Below are 24,856 nucleotides of genomic sequence, written 5' to 3'. Positions count from 1 at the left end.
GAGAAAGCATGTCCTCACTGATCTTCTGCCTGCGGGACCCGTCCATTCTGGCGGGCGTGTCGAAGTCCCCAGCTATGACGGTGGTTCATCCCCTCCTCCGTTCATTCCATCAGTTCTGAGCTCTGTGAAGCGCACATACAGGGAGGACCGTGACGTCCTCCTGGAGAACTGACCCTACGTCAGGATGCGCTGGCTTTACCGTGATAGCTTGCCTTGCTCTGCAGTCTACTTGGTCTGAAGTGAAGACGGCGACCCCAGCTTTCTTCCGATTCGTGTCAGCATGCTTCACCTCTCTCCATCCCTTTAATCTATCTGTATCTTTATATACAGTGTGGGTTTCCTGCAGAAAACATACTTGGGTCTTGTTGTTTTTTTTTTTTGCGGAACGCGGGCCTCCCACTGTTGTGGCCTCTCCCATTGCAGAGCACAGGCTCCAGACGCGCAGGCTCCGCGGCATGTGGGATCCTCCCAGACCGGGGCACGAACCCGTATCCCCTGCATCGGCAGGCAGACTCTCAACCACTGCGCCACCAGGGAAGCCTGGTCTTGTTGTTTTTTAACCTCTATGACGATCTGTTTTTCAACTGGTGTATTTAGAACATTCATATTTAAAGTGATTATCAACAGACTTAGATTAATATCTACTGTATTATCTAGCTATTTTCTACTCATTTCCTTGTTCTTCCACTCTTCTGCCCTCTCTCATTTTATCTGAGCGTTGCAGATGATCCCGTTTTCTCTCATCTTTTGGCATATCAATTATACCTTGTAAAAAATCCCTTTAGTGGTTGTCCTATAATTTACCATATACGACTCACCTACAGGCAATGAGGTGCCTCATGTAAGAGTATTCCCAACTCCTCCTCTGTCTCTGGTGACACTGCTGTCATTCTTCCATTTATCATGAGCAGTAATCACCTGAGAGCAGCTATTATTATTCTGAACTGTTACCTGTTATATTAAGAAAAAGGAAAATGGAAGTTTTAATTTTACCATCACTTATTCCTCCTCTAAAATTCCTTCTTTCTTTATGCAGATCCGAGTTTCAGATCTGCATCACTTTCCTTCTCTAAAGGACTTCTTGGAACACTTCCTGCAAAGCAGGTCTACAGGGGACAGATTCCTCAAAGTCTTTATTTCTCCTTCACACTCGAAGGATAAGTTCACAGGATAGTGAATTCTAGGTTGGCAGGTTTTTTCCTTCAACTACTTCAGTATCTCCCTCCACTCTTCTCTGCACGGCTCCTGAAGGTAAGTCTGTGTGATCGGCATCCTTGTTCTTCTGTGGGTGAGGTGTGACCTGCACCCGTCTCAGCTTCTTTCAAGGTTTTCTGTTCATCAGTAATTCTCTACAAGTTGAATGCATAGATTTTGGGGGCATATCCTGCCTGGTGTTCTGCAAGCTCCCTCGGCCTCTGGTGTAGTCCGTGTCACTAACTTTGGAAGATTCTCGGCCATCCTTACGTCACACATTGCCCCCGTTCCCTCCTTTCTTCTCCTTTGGGAATCTCCCTGTGTGTGCGTTATACCTTCGGTAATCTGCCCCCAGTTCTTGGATATTCTGCTATGGATTTTTTTTTTTTTTTTTTCTTCAGCACCCGGGCCTCTCACTGCTGTGGCCTCTCCCGTTGCGGAGCACAGGCTCCGGACGCGCAGGCTCAGCGGCCATGGCTCACGGGCCCAGCCGCTCTGCGGCATGTGGTACCTTCCTGGACCGGGGCACGAACCCGTGTCCCCTGCATCGGCAGGCGGACTCCCAACCACTGCGCCACCAGGGAAGCCCCCGGCTCTGAATTTTTATTCTTTTTTCTCCTTGTTCTCGACTTTGGGAAGTTTTCACTGACACATCTTCAAGCTCACTGTCCGTCTCCTCGGCTGAGATGAGCCCATCGGAGGCCCTCTCCACTTCTCGCACAATGCTTTCTATTCCGGGCATTTCCCTTTGATTCTGAGAGTCCCCACCTCTCAGCCTCCATTACCCACCTATCCCTGCAGACTCTGCTTTCCCCACCAGCACCCTTTGCACGTTGACCATAGTTACTGAAACGGCCCTCGTGGTAACTCCAAGTCTCTGCCACGTCCGTCCGGGTCTGAAGTTTGCTCCGCCTCTGCAGACTGTGTTCGTGCCCTGGAACACGCCTGCAGTTCTTCGCTGAAAGGCACACATGCTGCACCAGGGGTGGGAGATAACAGGCCTCCGGCACGAGGTTCGAGCTCACTGGCTGGACACAGGCTGCACTTGCTGCCCTGCAGCCCTCGGGGTCAGAGGCTGTACCTCCACCCCATGCCCCTGCTTGGTGTCCCCAGCTGTCCCCGAGTTTCCCTAGAGACCCCTCCTTACCTGGGCCTGGGCCCATGCTTCCTCTGCTTGTCACCCTCGGGGTCTCCACTGAAGGCCGGGGAGCCCCACGGTCCCAGGCCCACGTCTCCTCTTTGTCGGTCAGGCCCTGGGGGACGTCACCCTGAGAGGCCTTTAGGGGAAAACAGGGTGCTCTGGGCAGATTTCAGGAAGGCTCGTTTCCCCTCCCCCAGCTGGAAAGCTGATCGGCACTGAGAACCTCGTGGGGCTCCTGGAGGTGAAGCTCACTACAGGGCCCCCAACCCCCAGAACCAGGGCCCGGACTCAAGGCCCGTGCACGCTGTCCCTGCCCGTGGGCAGCTCCCACCCGCCTGCAGCTGCTTCCGCCCCAGCCAGGGTTCTGTGTCCACCACCATCTCCAGCTCCCAGGTGGCCATTTGCCCCGTGACCTCCACCCCCTGCTGGAGCCGAGAAGGGCCGCGGGTCATCAGCTTGCTCATATTCCCTGTTGTGAGGACGGGAGGGACTGTTCCGGGGTCCCGACAGGTCAGAACAGAGACCTGAAGTCCATCCAGCCACCCGCGAAAACGAAGACAGCTCCTCCGCCCTACGCGGTGCTCCCTGCTCCCTTCTGCTCTGAGAGCCCGGTCACGGCCCGCTGTCCTGTGCTTCCCCGGGGCCCCCTCCCCAGACAGACGCCCGCCCGCGTCCACGGAGCCGTCCTGGGCCACAGCTCAGCGATCACCACCGTCCCGATGGCCTGGCGTCCACCCCACAGACTACACACACCCTCTACCCGACCCCGGCTTCTCAGAAACCTCCCGGTGTCCTGAATGGGTGGGTGGGAAGAACAGGTAAATTTACCCCTTCCAGAGCCAGTTCGCAGGATGGGTTCAACATGTGAAACTTAAACGCTGTGGTGGGTAAACTCCAGAGTTCTTTTAAAGCAACAGGAAATCCGATTAAGTTATTTCAATAATTACTTAGGATTCCTTCCAAAGCAACGATTTTCTGCCCCAAACATCTAACCCAGACAACACAGAGGCCCCCGTCGTAAGCCCCATGACAACAATGCTTCCTGTCTGATCGTTTCATAATTAATTACACGAGGGGGCCCCTGGGGTCACGGTGCCATCTCAGCCCCGACGTGAGTTACCATGCTCACAGTTAATCTTCCACATCGACCACCACATCCTGAGCCCAGACAACAGTCACTTCCCCATTGGAAATACAGAAAGAGAATAAACCACGAGGGCCACACTTTGAAAATAAGAGGAGGAAGCGTGTGCTGAGGAGAACTTAGTGAAGCTCTGCTGGGATGCTGCCAGGTCCGGTGACACCTCTGCTGCCACGTTAAAAACCACACCTGTCAGCCCAGGAAACAAATAGACCAACACAATCCCGCAAAACACTTGCCAAGGCAGAAAGACATTCCTGCTATGCTGTAAATATCAGATCAACTAAGGCTGCTTCTATTAGGAAAAAGGCACCCACAGAGAGTAAACACCGAGTGTCTGTACTTTGTTACACACTCTCACCACGCAAAGCAGGGGGGCGGGGAGTGAATAATTCATGCCATCGAGCTCAGTTCAGCTGTGACTGGGACCTCAGTGGGTAGGAGGGATCACCATCTTTGAAAAGCACAACGGTCCCCGAACCATGGCCCTTCCACGTGAGGGGCTCAGAGTCCGGCGGGGCATTGTGGGACAGAGCGAGGAGGCCGGGATGGGCGGGAGCGATCTGGCACTTGGAAGAAGCCCGCGCACTACAGGGGGTGGGGCAGTGAGGGGCAGGGAGAGTGAGTGTGTGCGTGCGTGCGTGTGTGTGTGCGTGTGTGTGTGTGTGTGTGTGTGTGTGCGCGCATGCGCGCGCCCTCTACATGAAGTCCAGCGCCAGAAGTGGCAGAAGTGGCCTAGAACAGCTGTGGTGTCAGAGCTCAAAGCACACACCTGAGTTACCACTGCTGCTCAATTTGGTTGTCTACCTAAAAGGCAAAAGCCTTTTAGAAGGGGGCGGCGGTTTACTAATTAGGCACCAAAGGAGTTACATCCTTATGATGAACTATTTGGATTTCCCCTGGGATTTAGCACGTTAGCAAGTCTAACCTTTTTAGTAACCAAAAACATGTACACCAAAGCATGGGTTTTCTACCAAATTAACAAACTATTTTTGTTAGTAGTTTTTTAAGGTAACGCTCAAGGCTACTAACGTATTAGTGAAACAGACACCACCAAACAATGGGACACTTCTTAGTGTTTAGCACAATTCACGTTTGGGCTCTTTACCAAGGATGTAAAACGCGAAGATATTTATAATGAAGCACACTGGAGACCTTTAAATATGGGGAAATTTACATAAACTGCAGCGTATCAGCACAAGAGCACTGCTCAGTTAGTACACCAGCTCTGCAAGGTTCCTTTTATGCGTGGGGAGGAGGCCCACGATGTGGGGGTCATGGGAAAAGCAGCGCCAGCTACCCCTGCAGTGTGTGTGTGGCCTCACCAGCCTCAGAGCTGGGCGGCCGCCTGGCTCCAGGTTGCACGCACCAAGTGCAGGTGGGTGCAGCCTCCCACCCTCAGGGCTGCAGCCAGAGCAAGTGAGGGTGCACGTGAGGCGCACATCTTTTGGGGACCACCACGCAACCCACCACCGCCCTCCAAACCTAATTCATTTAGGGTGGCAGAGCTACCGGAGGGCTCTGAACTCTGACACAGAGCATTTCATTATGAGCCCGGCATCCTCCATCAGCCAGCTCCCTGGAGGCTAGAACTGACTCCCCCCAGCTGGCAGGCATCAGACTGTGAAGCAACCAGGACTGGGGGGCCCTGATCGAGCCCCCCTCAACAGCCCACCACGCGGCTCGAATGTGGGGCTGCCACGTGACAGCGCATCTAGACTCCCCCGTCCCGTCTGTTCTCCATCACAGGGGCCAGGGTGGTGCCTGGGACGTGGCGAGACCATTTCCAGAACAAGACAGGGACTCAGCGCGGCCGAGGCAGCCGGCGTCCCAGGGCCGCTGCCCCGTCGAGCCTGCCCGCCCGCCTGGCACCAATCGGCACGGGGCGGCCCCCGCTCACCTTCGATGTACAGAGGCTCCACCACGTCGTGGTTGATGAGCTCGAAGTTCTCGTGGCCGATCCAGTGCTCCACGTTCCTCTTCCTGCCCGTGAAAAAGTTGTCCACCACGGTCACCTCGTGCCCGTCCATCATGAGCTTGTCTGTGAGGTGGGAACCCACGAAGCCCGCGCCTCCGGTGACCTGCGTGCAGACAGCAGGGGAGGGTGCGGTGAGCGCCAAGCAAGCGAGGGGTCCCAGTGCGGCCTCCACTGAACGCAGGAGGGGGCGGGAAGGGGGACCGGGAAGGTTTCAAAGCGCGTCTCTTCTCACCCCAGAGCAGGGAGTCGAACCTTCCGGAACGTCTAAGCAGCCTGCAAATCTAAACTGCCGCCACTAGATAACACAGGAAAAGAGTAGTTACGAGTTTCAAAATCTGACGTTATTAAGGTCCCTGTTTCACAGTGGATGGGCTACTGAGCATCACTTACGTGGTTCTAGTACTTTTAGAATCACCTTCTAAAAAAATGATCAGCAACATGCATCTATTCAGTGAACTACCAAAAACCAAGGATGTGATACTGAAACTGGACTCAAAAATCTCACGAAGGGGAGGGAGGGAGACGCAAGAGGAAGGAGACGTGGGGATATATGTATACGTATAGCTGAATCGCTTTGTGATACAGCAGCAACTAAACACCACTGTAAAGCAATTACACTCCAATAAAGATGCTGAAAAATAAAACTAAAAAAATTTTTTTCAAAACTAAAATAAAATGGGGAAATGATGAGTAAAACAGAAAAAAAAGAAGAAAAAAACCTCATGATAAACTAGTATCTTCCAAATCGTTTATAAGAACAAATTAATAAGCCACAGACACTGTGCGCAGACCAAGGCCCTAAATGATTAAGTTCCACTCTTTGGTTACCTAGTGTCGGCAACCCAGCCAAACAGAAGTAAGGCAGCTCGGAGGGGCCCACGAGGGGAAGGAGATCACCACTAATGTGTTTCTAAACCTTAAACCCACCAAATGTGTAAAGGCACTTATAACTGGAAAAAAATTAAACTAATAAAAAGACATTATTCAAATTAAATAGTGTCAGTGGAGGGGGCTAGATAAAGCGTATTTTGTTGTTGGAGGATAGGAGCGAAAAGAAGAGACCCAGAAGACAGATGGAGGGTGGGAAACCATATTCTCTGCCTTTCCTGCTCCTCCAAAATTCACATTCACGTCACCCTCCTGTTCCAAACTGAAAGAATTAACAGTAGAGAAAACACCCACTCCTTTTAACCTAAAGAAAAAGCACCTTAACCTCTAGGTCTATGGTTTAAAAACACTTAATCTGCCATGAAGTCCTCTGTTCACATAAAATCTGACGGGTAATTCCCATGTTTATTGCAGGCAGGAGCAGAGCAGCCTGGGGGAGAAAAGGCAGATTGGGGGAGGGGGCAGGTAAGACCAGCCCAAGAAGAGCCATCCGTCCACCACCACCGAGAGATGTGTGTGCTCAGATAAAAACACAAATACAAACACTTAGAACGTGCACGGCTGAGAAGCCCCGATGCCCAACAGTTTCCTATCAGCTGTGTCTATTCTTTATCGGGAGCCCGATTTTCTAAACCCCTTTGCTTTAGGGATGCGAACTGACATCTGGCGGGGTGGAGTTTTGGGCCAAAATCCCCAGATCACCAGAATGACGCAATCAGCCCAGTCGTCCTAATTTCATATTCTCTCCACCACCTGTCGACTTGTCTGGTGTGTGTTTTATCTTAACGCTCTTACACTTTACCTGTACACCTGAATGATGATTTGAAAAAATAATTTTCTGGAAAAATAACTGGATTTCCAGTCTGGCTCACCACTGGTGATTACCTCACGGGGCAAGATTTCATTTTATCTTACCTTTGTTTTACTGCATTTTCCCCCAGTTTTTTTTTTTTTTTTTTGCGGTACGTGGGCCTCTCACCGTTGTGGCCTCTCCCGTTGCGGAGCACAGGCTCCGGACGCGCAGGCTCAGCGGCCATGGCTCACGGGCCCGGCCGCTCCATGGCATGTGGGGTCTTCCTGGACCGGGGCACGAACCCGTGTCCCCTGCATCAGCAGGCGGACTCTCAACCACTGCGCCACCAGGGAAGCCCTCCCCCAGTTTTTAAATCAGAAAAAATTACATCTTTTTTTTTCCTTACAAATTTTATTTTGTATGTCTCAAATTGTGGACGTTATATGAATATTTCTGCAAAAAAATACATCTTTTCAGAAGAAATTTAACCCCTCTTAATGTAACTCTATTATCTATATGCAAATGTTTCCTAAAATAAGATGTTCTGTAGCTTGCTAACTTTATCTCTGCACCTAAAATAACTGGTGAGGCCTGGAGCCAGAAACGCAGGGCATTAAATCATACACGATGGCTGCCAACATTTCACTAGTCTCAGTGGTGACAAAATTGCTGGAAGCGCCTTAGCCTTTCTTAAAATAGATTAAAATAATTTTTTTTCTTGAATAATTCCTTTCTATCTAAAATACTTAAGATTTATGTAACCTAGCTGGGTGGTTATAAAATGTTTCTCGGGCTTCCCTGGTGGCGCAGTGGTTAAGAATCTGCCTATGCAGGGGACACGGGTTCGAGCCCTGGTCTGGGAAGATCCCACATGCCGCAGAGCAACTAAGCCCGTGCACCACAACTACTGAGCCTGAGCTCTACAGCCCGCGAGCCACAACTACTGAGCCTGCGTGCCACAACTACTGAAGCCTGCGCGCCTAGAGCCCAAGCTCCGCAACAAGAGAAGCCACCGCATTGAGAAGCCCGCGCACCCCAATGAAGAGTAGCCCCCGCTCGCCTCAACTAGACAAAGCCTGCGCACAGCAATGAAGACCCAACGCAGCCAAAAATGAAAAGATAAGCAAATAAATTTAAAAAAAATAAAACCAAAATAAAATAAAATGTTTCTCCTAATCAATTTCACCCCTTTAGGAAAGCATTTCAAAAAGAAACAAAACGGGCAGAAGCTTAGCACTCAGGCAGCCTCCTCAGGAAAATAACCGCTGAATGCAGGCCTTTGAGTAACAGGGAGCGGACGGTGGGAAGAGGAGACGCAGGCCTCGTACACAAAACAGATCAGGCCGTGCACAGCTTTGCTTGACTCTGCAGTCCGTGACCTCTGCCCCGTGTGCTGCTTGCTCTTGTCGGGGCCAACAGGCAGCTAGCGGGTCCAGCTCAGGGCAGCACACAATCTCATGCCGCCCCGTCCATCAACACACAAAAAAAGAAAAAAGGATGTCTTTCAGAACAAAACTCTTCTTTGTGCAAAGGTGTCAACAATTACTGAAAAGGCTTTAAGTTTCAGCAACCATATGCCAGCCTTGGGCACCAAATGACTCGGAGATGTGACTTAACCTGTGAGGCGGCAGATGAGTCAAAAACACTAGGCTCATGGACTGTGGTTATGCGTGAAGTGAAAAGAATTCGACAGTGCCCAGTGTCACAGGAAAACCATCCCACGTGGAAATGACAAGAACGCTAGCAAAGCCATGCAGGGTTTGTACATTTGCGCAGAGCCTCAGATTTTCTGATCAGTCTGACGTGTGGCCGCAGGGAGATTAGGAAAACCAGCTTTTCTCTTCACTGATGTATTTCTCAATTCATGCCTAAATACTTACACATTTTTGATGTGATGGAAATCACCCAAAAGATGGGTATACAACTGGCTTTAGAGTCTACTCGGGGAGGTTTAGTAGCCACCCAAAAAGGCAAGAGACTTCCTGTAACTTCTGGAAGGAAAGGGAGATTTTTGGGGGGAAACAGTTTAACACTGATTCACAAGTGTTATTCTGGTGTTTGGGATGCACGATCCTACACTGGAAATGATGGCCAAGGACAGACACCCCTGGGTCCTAACCACTGATATGCCAAGGTCACAGATATACCAGCAGCTCCACAGACCTGGTGAAACAAGACAACCACAACAGGAGAAAATTAATTCAAAAGCCAACATTTAAGTCTCTGGATTTTGTCCTAAGGACATACAGCAGATACGGAAACATTTATCCATGAAAATCTGCCAAAATTTAATAAGAACCGTGACAGTCTGCACACCTGAGCCCCGGCTCACTCTGTCCTTCCACCCTCCACCCAGTGCAGAGCCGGTGAGAGTGTCAGGTGTGGCCAAAAATAGGGGCTCCCAGTGAAAGATGTAGCATCTCCCTAGGAAGGGCAGGGCCCCCGCATTCCACATTTTCGTCCCCTTCGGCCTGGACTCCTGACCCCCGAGCCTGCTGGTCGAGCGCTCCCTTCCCCCAGCCAGTTCCCACCCCACCGCCCACCGACTGGGAACAGAAGCTCCGCCCCAGGCATGGAAGTCTGTAAATGATCAGGCGCTACTGATCTCCCTAAAGGAACTAACTTTACTTGGAAGAGACAGTGGGGAAGTTCAAGCATAAGGGAGAGCAGGGTGGCAAGCAGTAAGGAGGAGGCTGGCAGCTCTATGATAACAGCTGGTTTAGAAGACGGAACCGGGGAGAGACCCAGGAAAGAGCCTTCCCCGGTCAGAACAAACCTCCAAGACTGGGCTCAAATCTCCCTCTGCAAAGGGGCCAGAATTTAATTAGGTAAAACGGAGGAGCAATTTATAATGCAAAGCCCTGATGAAAGGACAGATCACCCCACCGGCCAGTTAACAGAGCCTACCACACAAGGCAGACAGCTCAACAGAGCAATCAGGGAAGGAGACCGTGACAAGGGCCCGGAGCGGCCACCACACCTTCACACTCCAGGGGAAACAGACGTCACCAAAGTAGACCAGCCAGGCCACCAAACAAATAAATAAGCAAACCAAAATAAAACAGGCCTCGGGGAAGGGGGGAATCAGGATCCAGGGCTGCTGCAATGAACTACCCAAAATGTCTAGTATTCTACCAAAAATGTCGAGATGTGCAAAGCAACAGGTGCATGTGACTCATGCACAGGAAAGCAACCAGGCAGCAAAACTGCCTGTGGGATCCAGGTGACGGATTCGACAGTCTCCAAAGCAGCCACCACAAATATACTCAAAGAACTGGAGGAAACCAGATTAAGGAAGTAAAGAGAGACAAAAAAGAAAAGTTATAAGACAGAAACAGATGGAAATTCTATGCTGACAAGCACAGAAACCAAAAAGAAATGTGGGCCAGAGAGATTCGACAATCTTCTGGATCTGGCAGAAGCACAAATCGGCCAACTTGACGCTGGACCAAAGGGGCTTATGCACCGTGAAGAACAGAGAGAAAGGGCTTCCCTGGTGGCACAGTGGTTGAGAGTCTGCCTGCCAATGCAGGGGACACGGGTTTGAGCCCTGGTCCGGGAAGATCCCACATGCTGTGGAGCAACTAAGCCCGTGCGCCACAGCTACTGAGCCTGTGCACCACAACAAGAGAAGCCACCACAGTGAGAAGCCCACGCACCACAACGAAGGGTAGCCCCCACTCGCCACAGCTAGAGAAAGCCCGCATGCAGCAACGAAGACCCAACGCAGCCAAAAATAAATTTAAAAAAAAGAGAGAAAATAAAGGAGAGTGAATAGAGCCTCTGACAAACATGAGACGCCAATAACCACCCCAACAGGTAATGGGAAAAAGGAAGAAAGAGGAACAGAAAAATGCTCAAGGAAATAATGGCTGAAACTCCCCAAAACTGACGAAACACAGTAATCTACACTTCAAGAAGCTCCACTAACTCCATGCACGAAAATGTAAACGCAGGTATATGCACGCAGACACTCACACTTAAAATGATGAAAACCAGAGACAAAGATGAAGTCTGAAAGCAGGTGCACTGGGTTGAATACTGTTCTGCAAAATGTATGTCCTTCTGGGAACCTCAGAACGTGACCTTATTTGGAAACGGGGCTACTGCAGGTGTAATTAGTTCAGGTGAGGTCAGAGTGGATCAGGGTGGACCATGAGTCCAGCGTGAGACATGGGGAGAGGAGCGCTTGGTGATGGAGGCAAAGGCTGCAGTGATGCCGCACAAGGCAGGGCTTCAGGGAATACTGGCTGCAACAGAGTGCAGAGAAAGGCTGGGAACAACTCCCGCCAGAGCCTCCAGACAGAGCACAGCCCTGCCGACAACTTGGATTTACACTTCCAGCGTCCAGAACTGGGAGCTCCTGTTGTTCTGAGCTACGGGGTTGATGGAATTATTACAGCAGCCGCAGGAAACTGAACAAGAGGAAAAGAGAATGACCCCTGAAGCGCAGGGAACCCCAGTGTGACTCACAGCTGACGTTTCATAACAAATGATGGAGAAAGCAGGAGAGAGAAACTACAGTGGAGAATCTACAGACACCAACGGTAACTTATAGAGATAAAAAACAGAGAGAGGTAAGAAGTGAGAGAATTGATTGCTATCAGACCTGCCATACAAGAAAGGCAGATGATACTGGGGGGTGGGGGGAGAATAAAGTAATTGAGTAACTATAAAAGGCAACATAATTGCACTTTTTTTCCTTTTCTTCTTAATTGCTTTAAATTTAAAGACCAAACTACTTAGCACAACAATGTGGACACACTTAAAGCCAAAGAACTATACACTTAACAATGGTTAATAAATTTTATGTTACATATATTTTACCACAACAAAAAAGAAAAAGCCACTTGAACAAAATAATATATATTATTTACCCTTATAAAATACAGAAATATATTTGGCAACAATAGTGCAAAGGTAGGTAGGTGAGAGCTAAGTTGTTTGCAGTAAGGAAATGACACCAAAGTTAACTCAAACCCACAGGAACAAATGAAGGTTGATAAAAACGTTATAAAAAGGTTAATGTAACAAATTCCATAAATATATCCTTTCTCTGCTTTATTCACTCAGCTTATTTAAAAGATATAAACTTGTATAAAGTAATAATCGTAACAGTGTGTTGGGTAACATGGATAGAAGTAATACGCAGAACTAATGCGGGGGGCATTTCTACACCTCACTGGACCACAGTATAAACCTGGAACAGAGTCATGAGTTAGGGCGTATGTGGTGAGCACTAGAGCAACCAGGAACAAAACAAATTTTTGAAATACAGTTAAAAAAAAAAAAAAAAAAAATCTTTAAAGGAATTCAAATGTTATACAAGAGAAGATTCACTTAAGGCAAAAGAAAACAGTAATGGAGAACAGAGGAACAAAGATGTGAGGCAAACAGAAAACAAAATGAAGTGGCAAAAATAAAAATCAACTATGTCAAAAACAACATTAAATGTGAATGGATTAAACAATTACTCAGGGCTTCCCTGGTGGCGCAGTGGTTGAGAGTCCACCAGCCGATGCGGGGGACACGGGTTCGTGCCCCGGTCCGGGAAGATCCCACGTGCCATGGAGTGGCTGGGCCCGTGAGCCATGGCCGCTGAGCCTGCGCGTCCAGAGCCTGTGCTCCGCAACGGGAGAGGCCACAACAGTGAGAGGCCCGCATACCGCAAAAAAAAACAAAAAACAAAAAACAATTACTCAAAAGGCAGAACACTAGAAAAAATAAGATCCAACCACTGTCTAACGAGGACACTGTCGACTCGAAGATATAACACGCTGAATGTGAAAATATAAAACACAGCATAGAAACAACAATAAGAAAGACGGAGTGGCTACAATGCTATCAGACAAACTTTAAAACAAAAAATGTTCACAGGTAAAGAGGGGGCATTTTATAAGGATAAAAGGGTCGATCCATCAAGTGGATATAACAGTTACAAACATTTATGCACCTACAACAGAGACCCAAAATACATGAAGTTGAAAGAATCAGAGGGGGAAACAGAATTCAACAACAAAAACGGCAAAAATCAATACCTCATCCTCGATACTGGACAGAACTATGCAGCAGATTAACAAGGGAATAAAACACTTGAAAAGCATGATAAGCCACCTGGACCGAACAGATACCTACGGAACACTCCACTCAATAGCAGCATAATATACAGTCCTTTTAAGAGCACATGAAATATCCTCCAGGAGAGACTATATCCTAGGCCATAAAACAAGCCTCAACAAATTTAAAAGGATCCAGATCATACAAGGTATGTTCTCTGACTACAAAGGAATGAAATTAGATATCAATAACAAAGATATCTGAGAAATTCCCAAGTATGTAGAAATTAAATGACACACTCCCAAGTAACTAATGGATCAAAGAATAAATTATAAAGGAAATTAGAAAATACTTTGAAATGAATGACAATGAAGAAACAGCATTCCCAAAACTTAGGGCATGCAGCTAAAGCAGTGAAATTCCTAGAAAGATACAAACTACCAAAACTAACTCAAGAAGAAAAAGAAAAGTGCATAGGTTTGTAATAAGAGATTGAATTAAGCCTAAGTGCAGATGGTTTCTCTGGTGAACTTCACCAAACATTTGAAGACGACTTAGTTGACCTTCAAACAACTCAGGGATCAGGGGTGCCAAACAATCACACGGTGGGAAATCCAAGATAACTTTACAGTCAGTCCTCCACATCTGTGGTTCCACATCTGCAGATTCAACCAACCACAGACTGTGTAGTACGGACTGCAGTGTGTCTTTTTTTTTTAATAAATATATGTATTTATTTATTTTTCTTGGTTGCACTGGGTCTTCATTGCTGTGTGTTGGCTTTCTCTAGTTGTGGCGAGCAGGGGCTACTCTTCATTGCGGTGCGCAGGCTTCTCATTGTGGTGGTTTCTCCTGTTGCGGAGCACGGGCTCCAGGTGTGTGGGCTTCAGCAGCTGTAGCACACGAGCTCAGCAGTTGTGTCTTGTGGGCTCTAGAGTGCAGGCTCAGTAGTTGAGGTGCACGGGCTTAGTTGCTCCATGGCATGTGGGTTCTTCCCAGACCAGGGCTCGAACCCATGTCCCCTGCATTGGCAGGTGGATTCTTAACCACTGCACCACTAGGAAAGTCCCTGTAGTGTGTCTTTACTGAAAAAAATCCACAAATAAGCACACTGGCACCATTCAAACCCATGCTGTTCAAGGGTCAACTGTAATGCCAGATTTTCAAAGTCTTCCCAAAGAGGAAAAAACACTGCCCCACTTATCCTACAAGGCCATTATTACTCTGATACAAAAACCAGAAGAAGACCTCATAAGAAAGGCAAATTCTAGACCAATATCTCTTATAAACACAGACATAAAAGTCCTCAACAAAATATTAGCAAATCAAATCCAGCAATATACAAAAAAGGATTATACACGGTAGTCAGCTGGGATTTATCACAGGTGTGCAAGGCTGGCTGCAAAATGAACAAACTAGGAAGAGAAGGCAACTTCCTCAAGCTGATGAAAGGCATCTCTGAAAACCCACAGCTAACACAGCCCTTGATGGTGAAAGGCTGAAACCTTTCCCCTGAGATCAGGACCAAGGCAAGGACGTCTGCTCCTCCCACTTTTATTCAACACCGTATTAGAGGTTCCAGCCAAGACAGTTAGGCAAGGAGGTGAAATACAAAGCATCCATATTGAAAAGGCAAAAGCTAAACCACCTATAATTACAGAAAACACGACCTGCATGAAAATCCTACGGAATCCACTTAAAACTATTAGAACTCACAAACGAGTTGAGCAAGGTTGCAGGACCCTAAGACAAAAATCAATTGTGTTTCTATTTACCAAAAGAATATGCAATATAAAAATGAAACTGGCAAAACAATTCAATTTATACCAGCATCAAAAAGGATAAGACACTTTAGAATAAATTTAACAAAGAAAGTACAAAATTTGTATTCTGAAAACTACAAAAAAAAAAGTTAAAAGAAACTACTGAAGACCTAAATAAATGGAAAGACACTCCATGTTCAAGAACCAGAAGACAATACTGTTAAGATGGCAATACGGCCCAAACTGACCTACAGATTCCATGCGTCTCTGTAAGAATCTCAGCTGGCTTCTTCGGAGAAACTGACGGGCTGGTCTTAACATTCACAAGGAACTGTAATGGGTCCAGAACAGTCAAAATGATCTTGAAGAACAAAGGTGGAGGACCCACAATTCCCAGTTTCAAAACTTACTGCAAAGCTACAGTAATCAAGGCAGTGTGGTCCTGGCACAAGGATAGGCATATAGATCGACAGACAGAACTGAGAGTCCAGAAATAAACATTCACATTTATGGTCAGTTCATTTTTGACAAGGGTGGCAAGACAATTCAACAGGCCATGATTAGTCTTGTCAACCAACAGTGCTGGACCACTAGGCAGCCACATGCAAAATGATGGGAGACCCTTATCTAAATCCACATATAAAAATGAACACAAAATGGATCAGAGACCTAAATGTAAAATACTAAAGCTGTAAAACTCTTAGAAAAAAACATGGCAAATCTTTGTGACCTTGGATTAGGCTATGACTTCTTCCTCTTCTTTTTTTAAAAAAAATAAAATGATTTATTTATTTATTTTTGGCTGCATTGGGTCTTCATTGCTGCCCGCGGGCTTTCTCTAGTTGCAGCGAGCGGGGGCTACTCTTTGTTGCGGTGCGCGGGCTTCTCATTGCGGTGGCTTCTCTTGTTGCAGAGCATGGGCTCTAGGTGCGTGGGCTTCAGAAGCTGTGGCACACGGGCTCAGTAGTTATGTCTCACGGACTGTAGAGCACAGGCTCAGTAGTTGTGGTGCACGGGCTTCTCGTTGCGGTGGCTTCTCTTGTTGCGGAGCGCGGGCTCTAGGTGCGTGGGCTTCAGCAGTTGTGGCACGTGGGCTCAGTAGTTGTGGCTCACGGGCTCTAGGTGCACGGGCTTCAGTAGCTGTGGCGCACAGGCTTAGTTGCTCCGCGGCATGTGGGTTCTTCCCGGACCAGGGCTCGAACCCATGTCCCCTGCATCGGCAGGTGGATTCTTAACCACTGCACCACCAGCGAAGACCCTAGGCTATGACTTCTTAAATGTGACACCAAAGCACAAGGAACAAAAGAAAAAATAAGCTTCACTAATATTTAAAACTTCAAAGAATACCATCAAGAAAGCAAAAAGACAACCCACAGAATGGGAAAAAAAATACTTGCAAATCAAGTGTCTGACAAGAAACTTAGATCTAGGATAAAAAACTCAATAACGAAAAGAAAAAGAACCCAATTTTAAAATGGGCTAAGTGTCTGAGTAGACATTTCTCCATGGAAGATACAGAAATGGCCAATAAGCCCATGAAAAGATGCTCAACATCGTCAGCCATCAGGAAACTCAAATCAAAACCACAACGAGAACGCACTTCACACCTACGAGCAGGGCTACACAAAAAGACCTATCATGACAAGTGTTGACAAGGACGTAGAGAAATCGGACTCCTCATACACTGCTGCATGTCATGGGATGTGAAACGGTGCAGCCGATGTGGCAAACAGTCTGGCAGTTCCTCCAAAGTTTAAAGAGCTGCCACATGACTCATGGGATAAATGGATAAATAAAATGTGTCCTATCCATACAATGGAATTTTATTTGGTAATAAAAAGATATGAAGTACAGATAAATGCTGCAACATGAATAAATGTTAAAAACATGCTAGTCACAGAAGGCCAAAGAGTCCATTATCCCACCTGTATGAATACCCAGAATTGGCTAATGTCCACAGACAGCAAGTAAATTCGTGGTTGACTAGGGGTGGAGGGGCTGCGGAGATGGGGAGTGACTGCTCACAGGCTCAGGGTTTCTTTTGGGATGAAATGTTCTGAAATCGATGACGGTTGCACAACCCTGTGAATGTACTAAAAACGACTGAATTGTACACTTTTGGGGGTGAGTTGCATAGTACATGCGCTGGCACTTTTACATAATGCAAAGGTGCCGATCTCTTTGGACACACTGCTGCACGGCACGCACATGGGGTTCTTTCACCGGTGAATTTGTATTCGCGTATAACAAGCAGACCACTAGCCGAGGAAGCCCCTGGTGTATTTATCAAGGTGGTGTGTGAACCAGCAAAGGGTTTAAAAACCACTGCTCCGGAAAGTTTCACATTTCCTCAGAAAGTTACACACAGGGTCACCATACGACCTGGTAATTCCTCTCCTAGGTGTACATATACCCAAAAGGAGAGGAAACCTATGTCCACAGAACCTTGTACCCACCCGTTATGTTCACAACAGCATTATTCACAATAACCTCAAAGGAGAAACAACCAACCCCAAATGCCCATCAACTGATAACTGGATAACCAAAGTGTGGTACGACCACACAATGGAATATTATTCAGCTCTAAAAAGGAATGAAGCCCAGATTTGTCTACAGCACAGACGAACCTTGGAAACACTGAAGTTTAAGAGAAAGACCACATATTGTATCATTTGAAATGCCCCAAACAGGCAAATCCATAGAGACGGAAAGTTGTTCTCGTGGTTGCCAGGAGCTGGGGGGCAGGGGGGTGGGATGGGAAATGACTGCTGATGGCTATGGGGTTTCTTTGGGTGATAAAATGTTCTGGAATTAGGATGTGGAGCTGGTGCAGGACTTTGTGAACAAACCATAAACCACTGTATACGCTGAACTGTATACACTGTACCAGTGACTTATGGGTTGTGAATTACACTTCCATTTCAAAAGCAAATTCCTTGATTACAAATAAGAATCAGATGTGTAAACTTACCAAAATTCTTTTACGGTCCTTTTCTGACAAAAATTTTACAGGCGGGTATTTCTGGGTGAAGCTGTATAACAAAGAGATTGTAAAAGAAAGAGTCAAACATCTCATGTGAGTATTTTCTCTACTTGCCACCGAAACAAATGCCGGATTTGAGAGCTGTTACTATCTGCTCCCCTCTCTTCTCCAAAAGAGTGCTGCAGCAACCAAGCAAGCACTGGTTAACCCTGAGCTCAAGATCAACCTGCTCCTTGTTTACAATCAAACAGGTGTGACATGCAATGCTACCCCTGGACAGGGAAAACGTCAGTAAGTACCAGCCACCGGCAGCCAGAGCTGAACACAAAACATGGGAGGGGTGGTGTTCTCGAGATGCCGTGCCCAGGCCTGGGAGGAAGAAATCGGCTGTGTGGAGTCACAGACCCAGCCCTGCCGACTGTACCCCCAGGAGGAAGAGAAGGTGTTAAGTAAGACTCTTCCCCTGTTTGGGCAGTTTCACAATTCCAGCCTCCCCTACCCAGCTGGGGGCCCTGGACAAAGCGATTGGGCATCAGCCCTTTCTGCCCACCATGGTCCGTCTGAACCGGTCTGGGGTCTCACCTTATCTTTCAATGCCTCTTGCCCCCATCAAGGTGCCACCAGTCCCCAACCCACACGGATGTTCCAGGACTGGGGCAGCATAAAAGACATATAAAGTTTCAAAAGAGCATTGATAAATATAGACTTGAAATATCCACTCTTAAAGTGATTCGGTCAGAAACAAAAGGGCTTTTTAAAAAATGTGGAGAAAGCAGCTCTAGAGTTATTATTTTAACTGCAGATGTGCTGGGCGGGGGCCCTGCCTCCATCCGCTCCACACCCGCAGCCGGAACGTGGAATGCATCTCCTCACAGTGGCTCAACTGAACGGCGCGGGACAGGTCCTCAGACAGAAGACCTTGAAGCAGGGGCTTCTCGTCTCCTGAAGGAGTGAAGCTCACTGACAACAGAGCTGGGCGGGTTGGCAGTGCACATGATCCCCCCCCCACCCCGTAGGAGCTTCCAGACTCTCAAAACGTCAAGTTCACCATGCAGATGCCAAACACAGGCAGGCAGCTGGGAGACGCCCAGGGGATGGTGAGAATGCCAGCCTTCCCGTGTCAGTTCTGTGACCCCGTCCACACCCCTGGGGCAAGACCCCCAGGCACTCTGGGCACCTCGGGTTTCCTGCTCCCTCGAGCCAGAGGGCTGCCCGCAAACCGTCCTGGGACCGGGCCACCACAGCAAGCGCTTGATGAAGCGGGGGCTGGGGGAGGATGACAAAGCAAGCCCCAGCACTGGCCAGGGCAGCCCTCCCACCTGCCCAGTACGCCGTTCTCCAAGGGCCTGACACCCCTGCTCCAGCCTCAGTCTGAGCTCCCAGCATCCACGGGCCCAGGTGACTCAGCTCCATCCCACCCTCCAGCCCGCTTCGCCACCCTGATGCCTCCCTTCCCTCACCCACCCGCCGAGCATTCATCCCCTCCAGGCTGAAGGGTTTTAGAGAGAGTCACAGGGAGGCGGGGGGCCAGGGCTGCACCCTGGGAATGAAGTGGGCGGAGGGAACACAGGACAAGACTTGTGCATCCGGGAAGAGGTGACCAATTTGTCCACTGAAACCGATTTTCATCCAAGTGGTGAGCTTGGAACAGTGCCTGCATGAAAGCTTAACATGAAACCAGATATGCTATTTACACCAGGCAGGAAGAGCAAACTGTTTTCTTATAGGAAATATACTTAAAAGAAATAAAACTGAAGCAGACACAGCCGCCTGACACACAGTCAGTGGTGCAGGATGACTAAGAAAAACGCTTCAAACATTGTGTGCTAATAAGCCCTTGATTTAAGAAACGCAACGCTGGCTGCTTTCGTGCCCTGTTTTTCTTCGACGTGTAACAACCAAGTTTCAGATTCCACATGGGTGATCGTGTTACTGAACGTTTAAAAAATGATCTCACAGCCCTCGTTCCTCACTTTGAGGACTCAGGGCACAAAGCTCTAGGTGGGAGCCAGGGTCCTCCTGGGTGTGCACCCCCAGGCTGTGGTGACAGCCGGGTGACCGAGCTGGCCGTGCAAGGGGGTGGTGGCTCAGCCCCGAGCCCCAAACTGGGTGGACAGGGCAAGGGCGAGGTGTGGGCTTCTTTAAGGCCAGGGCCCCTTTAAAATCCTACCCAGGTGTTGCTCACCCACGTATTAGTGTGTTCAGGCACCTTTTCCGGAGCACCTGTTCCAGGCCACGCCCTGTGCTGGGGACACAGCAGCCATGGGGCAGGGTCGGGAGGCCGCCCACCTGAAGCCTGCATTTCTGAGTGAGAAGCGGCAGGAAGGCAGAACAAAGCGTGAATTCAGTAACAGACCTTTCCTTAGCCCCCAGATGGAGCCTATAGTCACTGGTTATCCCATTCCACACTCTAACCTTCCTGTTTGTTAGCAGAGCCTAGGTACTTTTACTTAGAATTTTAATTAGCATTATTACCTGCTATCTATTCAAAGAATGTTTAAAGATGTGGAGATGGAATGAAACAGCATGCAATCCAACTATTAGGAACTGGAGCATGAGGTCAGGAGGACCAAAAGACCACAGAGTCACAACACTGTCAATCCACTGCACGTCTATTAAAAAAAAAAAAAAGAAAGAAAGAAAGAAAAGAAATCAAACTTGCCTGCACATTAGAATGACTTGGGGAGACGTGCAAACTCCCAAAGCCCAGTCTGCATGCTAGGCCAGTAAGAGCCTCATTGCAGGGAGTGGGGCCCAGGTGTCAGTACTCTCTAAAAGCAAAACAAAACACGGCAGAGTCCACGACCCAGGCTGCTCGGACGGCACTGACCCCTGTGCCTCCCTGTGTAAATTGGTGCTGACCTGTCAACTGTGTCCTTATTTCTTGGGGCCCCTCTGCCCCCAAGTGACGATCACGTATTTCCTCCCAGTGACATTCTTATGCTGCCGGGGTCAGGATGGCTGTGTGAACATTCCTGTCACACAAAGTCAGGAGGAATGAAACTAGACCGAGCTCCTCCAACTTCCACAAGGTCACGTCCGCACCTGACCTTCTGACTCACCCAGTAACCAGGGCCCAGCTGTTGCCTGACTGGCGCGCCCACTGGAGGGACAGAACCCTTTCAGGCTGAGTCACAGCAAAGCAGCCCCACGGGGCGGGCACTCACCCTCGGTGCCCAGCTTACTGGGAACTCTGTTTCACAGGAATGAGTTACCAGAAAACTATTTCAGATTACATTCATACGTGTGCGTCTCTTCCCGAGTTAAAAGGAACAACAACATCACAAAAGTATCAAAGGGAGTTTGTATAATTCTCATAATTCAAGAGATCCTGTGTGTAAAGCCACTGCCTTAGAAGAGTTACCTAAATGATTCACGTTCTTTTCATAAGAAAGTTAATGCTATTCTCTAAAGAAAATAATCACTGGTGGGCAGATTTTTTCTTTCTTTTCAGCCAAGGTAAAACCTGTGGTGGGTTACTTCTTACTGTAAACTATTTATTTTTTAAAAAGCTTCAGTTAGCAGTCCTCAAATTACAGCAGTCCTATCGAAGGCAGGATTTCTGGTTCCCATCCAATGCAATGTTACAGGCAGGGTCATTTCAGCACCGGATAGTGGCAAGAAAGATTAAAGCACAAATAACAGCCTTCTATTAGTGATGGAATCAGTTTAAAAAACAAATAGCAACGTTTGCTCCAGGTAAGAGTTAAAACTGATAGCTTGCTGACTGCATATAACTATCAGCTGTGGGAAAGAAGAGAGTGAATGAAAACATTTAGTTTGATGAATTTTCTCCATCCTCCTTTCTCCTTGATCATTTAATGAAAACACCAAGATCAAAAAAAATTGCTCTCCATTTCTACCTTCTTATTCTAGACTTGATAACAGGCTCACAGGAGGCTAAGCACATCGTCCAAACACGTCCCAGGGGGGAAAAATATATACAAACTTTAATGAATGAATGTCTTCATTTTTCTTTTTTAAAGCTCTTAAGACCCAACTGTTACTCCAGACACTTGGGAGTTTTCTACACACACTCAAGGGAGAGATCCCCGTGCCCGAGGCCAAGACAGAGATGGAGCCCAGACAAAGCATGAGTAGGACCCAGGACCTTCCTCTGGAAATCGATTCAAGTAAGAGTGTCCACGACCTAATACCATTCTTCCCTCCCAGCCACTTCACCTGGACTCAGATCTGGAAGCTTCCCGATGTACTGGCAGTATGGGGACAAAAGCAAACAAATGACTGAATGGGATGAATCACAGGCTCCCCATCCCTAACGTCCCATGGTGCTTCCAAGTGGTCCTGGGTTCCAGGCCCAACAAATGGCATTCCTACTTTGGAATCCTCTGAGATGGTCAGCAGGTGCTAGAAACCATCTGACCGCCTGCTGGAGCCAAAAGAGGGCAGGCGTGGCCTCAAACTGTGTGCCACGAATTTGCAGGAACTAAGATATCCACAGGGCTTGGGAAAGGAAGGTTTCAACACTCCTAGATCCTTCCTTCGACCAACATTCAGACTATTTGGGAATCTTATTGGCGGGGGGGACCAATGACACTGATGTGGACATTTGCCTGCATCGTCGCAGGTTGCAGAAATCAAACTGACAGAGGGCCTTAGAGGAAAGGCTTTCCCACAGGATCTGGGGTCGGGCTTCAGGAAGACTCCTGAAAAAAATCAATTAACTTTGTGTGTCCACACAACTAGCACCCCTACCAGGCACCGGTGGGGGACCACGGACACCTAAGGGGGCGGGAGGAACCCCCAGCGACTGGCTTGCGGCATCTCAGTTCCCAGGCCAGAGGCTGGGCCCAAGCTCCTGTGGTGGGAGCTCCGAGTCCAAACCGCTGGACTAACACAGAGATCCTTAATGAGGATCTCATTTCAGCACCAAGACCCAGCTCTATCCAACTGCCTGCAAACTCCAGCGCTGGACACCTCAGGCCAAACAACCACTAAGACAGGAATACAGCCCCACCCATCAGAAAAAAAAGAAAAACATGAAATGACAAAAAAGTATGTCACAGACAAAGGAGCAAGGTAAAAACCTACAAGACCAAATAAATGAAGATGAAATAGGCAACCTACGTGAAAAAGAATCCAGAGTAATGATAGTAAAGATGATCCAAAATCTCAGAATGAGGAAAATACAAGAAACATTTTACAAGGATCTAGAAGAACTAAAGATCAAACAAACAGTGATGAACAGCACAAAAACTGAAATTAAAAATAGTCTACGGCTTCCCTGGTGGTGCAGCAGTTCAGAGTCCACCCGCCGATGCAGGGGACACGGGTTCACGCCCCGGTCCAGGAGGGTCCCACATGCCGGAGCGGCTGGGCCCGTGAGCCATGGAAACACACCAAAACACATATTAATCAAACTATCAACAGTTAAACACAAAGAAAAAATATTAAAAGCAGCAAGGGAAAAGCAACAAATAACATACAAGGGAATCCCCATGAGGTTAACAGCTGATGTTTCAACAGAAACTCTGCAAGCCAGAAGGGAGTGGCAGGACATAATTAAAGTGATGAAAGGGAAAAACCTACAACCAAGATTACTCTACCCAGCAAGGGTGCCATTTGGATTTGAAGGAGAAACTAAAACCTTTACAGACAAGGAAAAGTGAAGAGACTTCAGCACCACCAAACCAGCTTTACAACAAACGCTAAAGGAACTTCTCTACACAGGAAACAAAAGAGAAGGAAAAGACCTACAAAAACAAAACCAAAACAATTAAGAAAATGGTAATAGGAGCATACATATCAATAATTACCTTTAATGTAAATGGATTAAATTCACCAACCAAAAGACACAGACTGGCTAAAGAGATACAAAAATAAGACCCATATATATGCTGTCTACAAGAGACCCACTTCAGACCTAGGGACACATACAGACAGAAAGTGAGGGGATGGAAAAAGTTATTCCATGCAAACGGAAATCAGAAGAAAGCTGGAGTAGCAATTCTCATATCAGACAAAATAGACTTTAAAATAAAGACTATTACAAGAGACAAATAAGGATACTACATAATGATCAAGGGATCAATCCAAGAAGATATGACAATGTAAATATTTATGCACCCAACACAGGAGCACCTCACTACATAAGGCAAATGCTAACAGCCATAAAAGGGGAAATTGACAGTAACACAATCATAGTAGGAGACTTTAACACCCCACTTTCACCAATGGACAGATCATCCAAAATGAAAATAAATAAGGAAACACAAGCTTCAATTAATTGATATTTATAGCACATTCCATCCAAAAACAACAGAATACACTTTCTTCTCAAGTGCTCATGAAACATTCCCCAGGACAGACCATATCTTACATCACAAATCAAGCCTTGGTAAATTTAAGAAAACTGAAATCGTATCAAGTATCTTTTCTGACCACAATGCTATGAGACTAGATATCAATTACAGGAAAAAGAACTGTAAAAAATAAAACACATGGAGGCTAAACACTACACTACTAAATAACCAAGCGATCACTGAGGAGGAAATCAAAAAATACCTAGAAACAAATGACAATGAAAACATGATGACGCAAAACCTATGGGATGCAGCAAAAGCAGTTCTAAGAGGGAAGTTTATAGCAAACAATCCTACCGCAAGAAATAAGAAAAATAAACAACCTAACCTTACACCTAAAGCAATTAAGAGAAAGAAGAACAAAAAAAACTCGAAAAAGTTAGCAGAAGGAAAGAAATCATAAAGATCAGATCAGAAATAAATGAAAGAGAAATGAGGGAAACAATAGCAAAGGTCAATAAAACTAAAAGCTGGTTCTTTGAGAAGATAAACAAAATTGATAAACCATCAGCCAGACTCATCAAGAAAAAAAGGGAGAGGACTCAAATCAACAGAATTAGAAATGAAAACGGAGAAGTAACAGCTGACACTGCAG

At 47.3% G+C, this 24,856-nt stretch overlaps 1 protein-coding gene across 3 annotated transcripts in view; it reads right to left on the bottom strand.

Moving 5' to 3' along the window:
* Positions 1–24,856, bottom strand: part of UXS1 (UDP-glucuronate decarboxylase 1) — a 75,689-nt gene that overhangs the window by 28,228 nt on the left and 22,605 nt on the right. For all 3 annotated transcript variants that reach the window (XM_007456821.1, XM_007456822.1, XM_007456820.1), the window contains 2 exons: positions 17,927–17,987; positions 5,377–5,557 (listed from right to left, as the gene is read on the bottom strand). In XM_007456821.1, coding sequence (XP_007456883.1) covers positions 5,377–5,557; positions 17,927–17,987 — 242 coding nt within the window. The remainder of the gene's footprint in view (positions 1–5,376; positions 5,558–17,926; positions 17,988–24,856) is intronic.

The sequence above is a fragment of the Lipotes vexillifer genome, unplaced genomic scaffold (genome assembly GCF_000442215.2).
Source record: "Lipotes vexillifer unplaced genomic scaffold, Lipotes_vexillifer_v1.1 scaffold777, whole genome shotgun sequence".
Lineage (NCBI taxonomy): Eukaryota > Metazoa > Chordata > Mammalia > Artiodactyla > Lipotidae > Lipotes > Lipotes vexillifer.
Note: the sequence above shows the minus strand (reverse complement) of the source record. Positions and strands in the feature narration are given on the sequence as shown.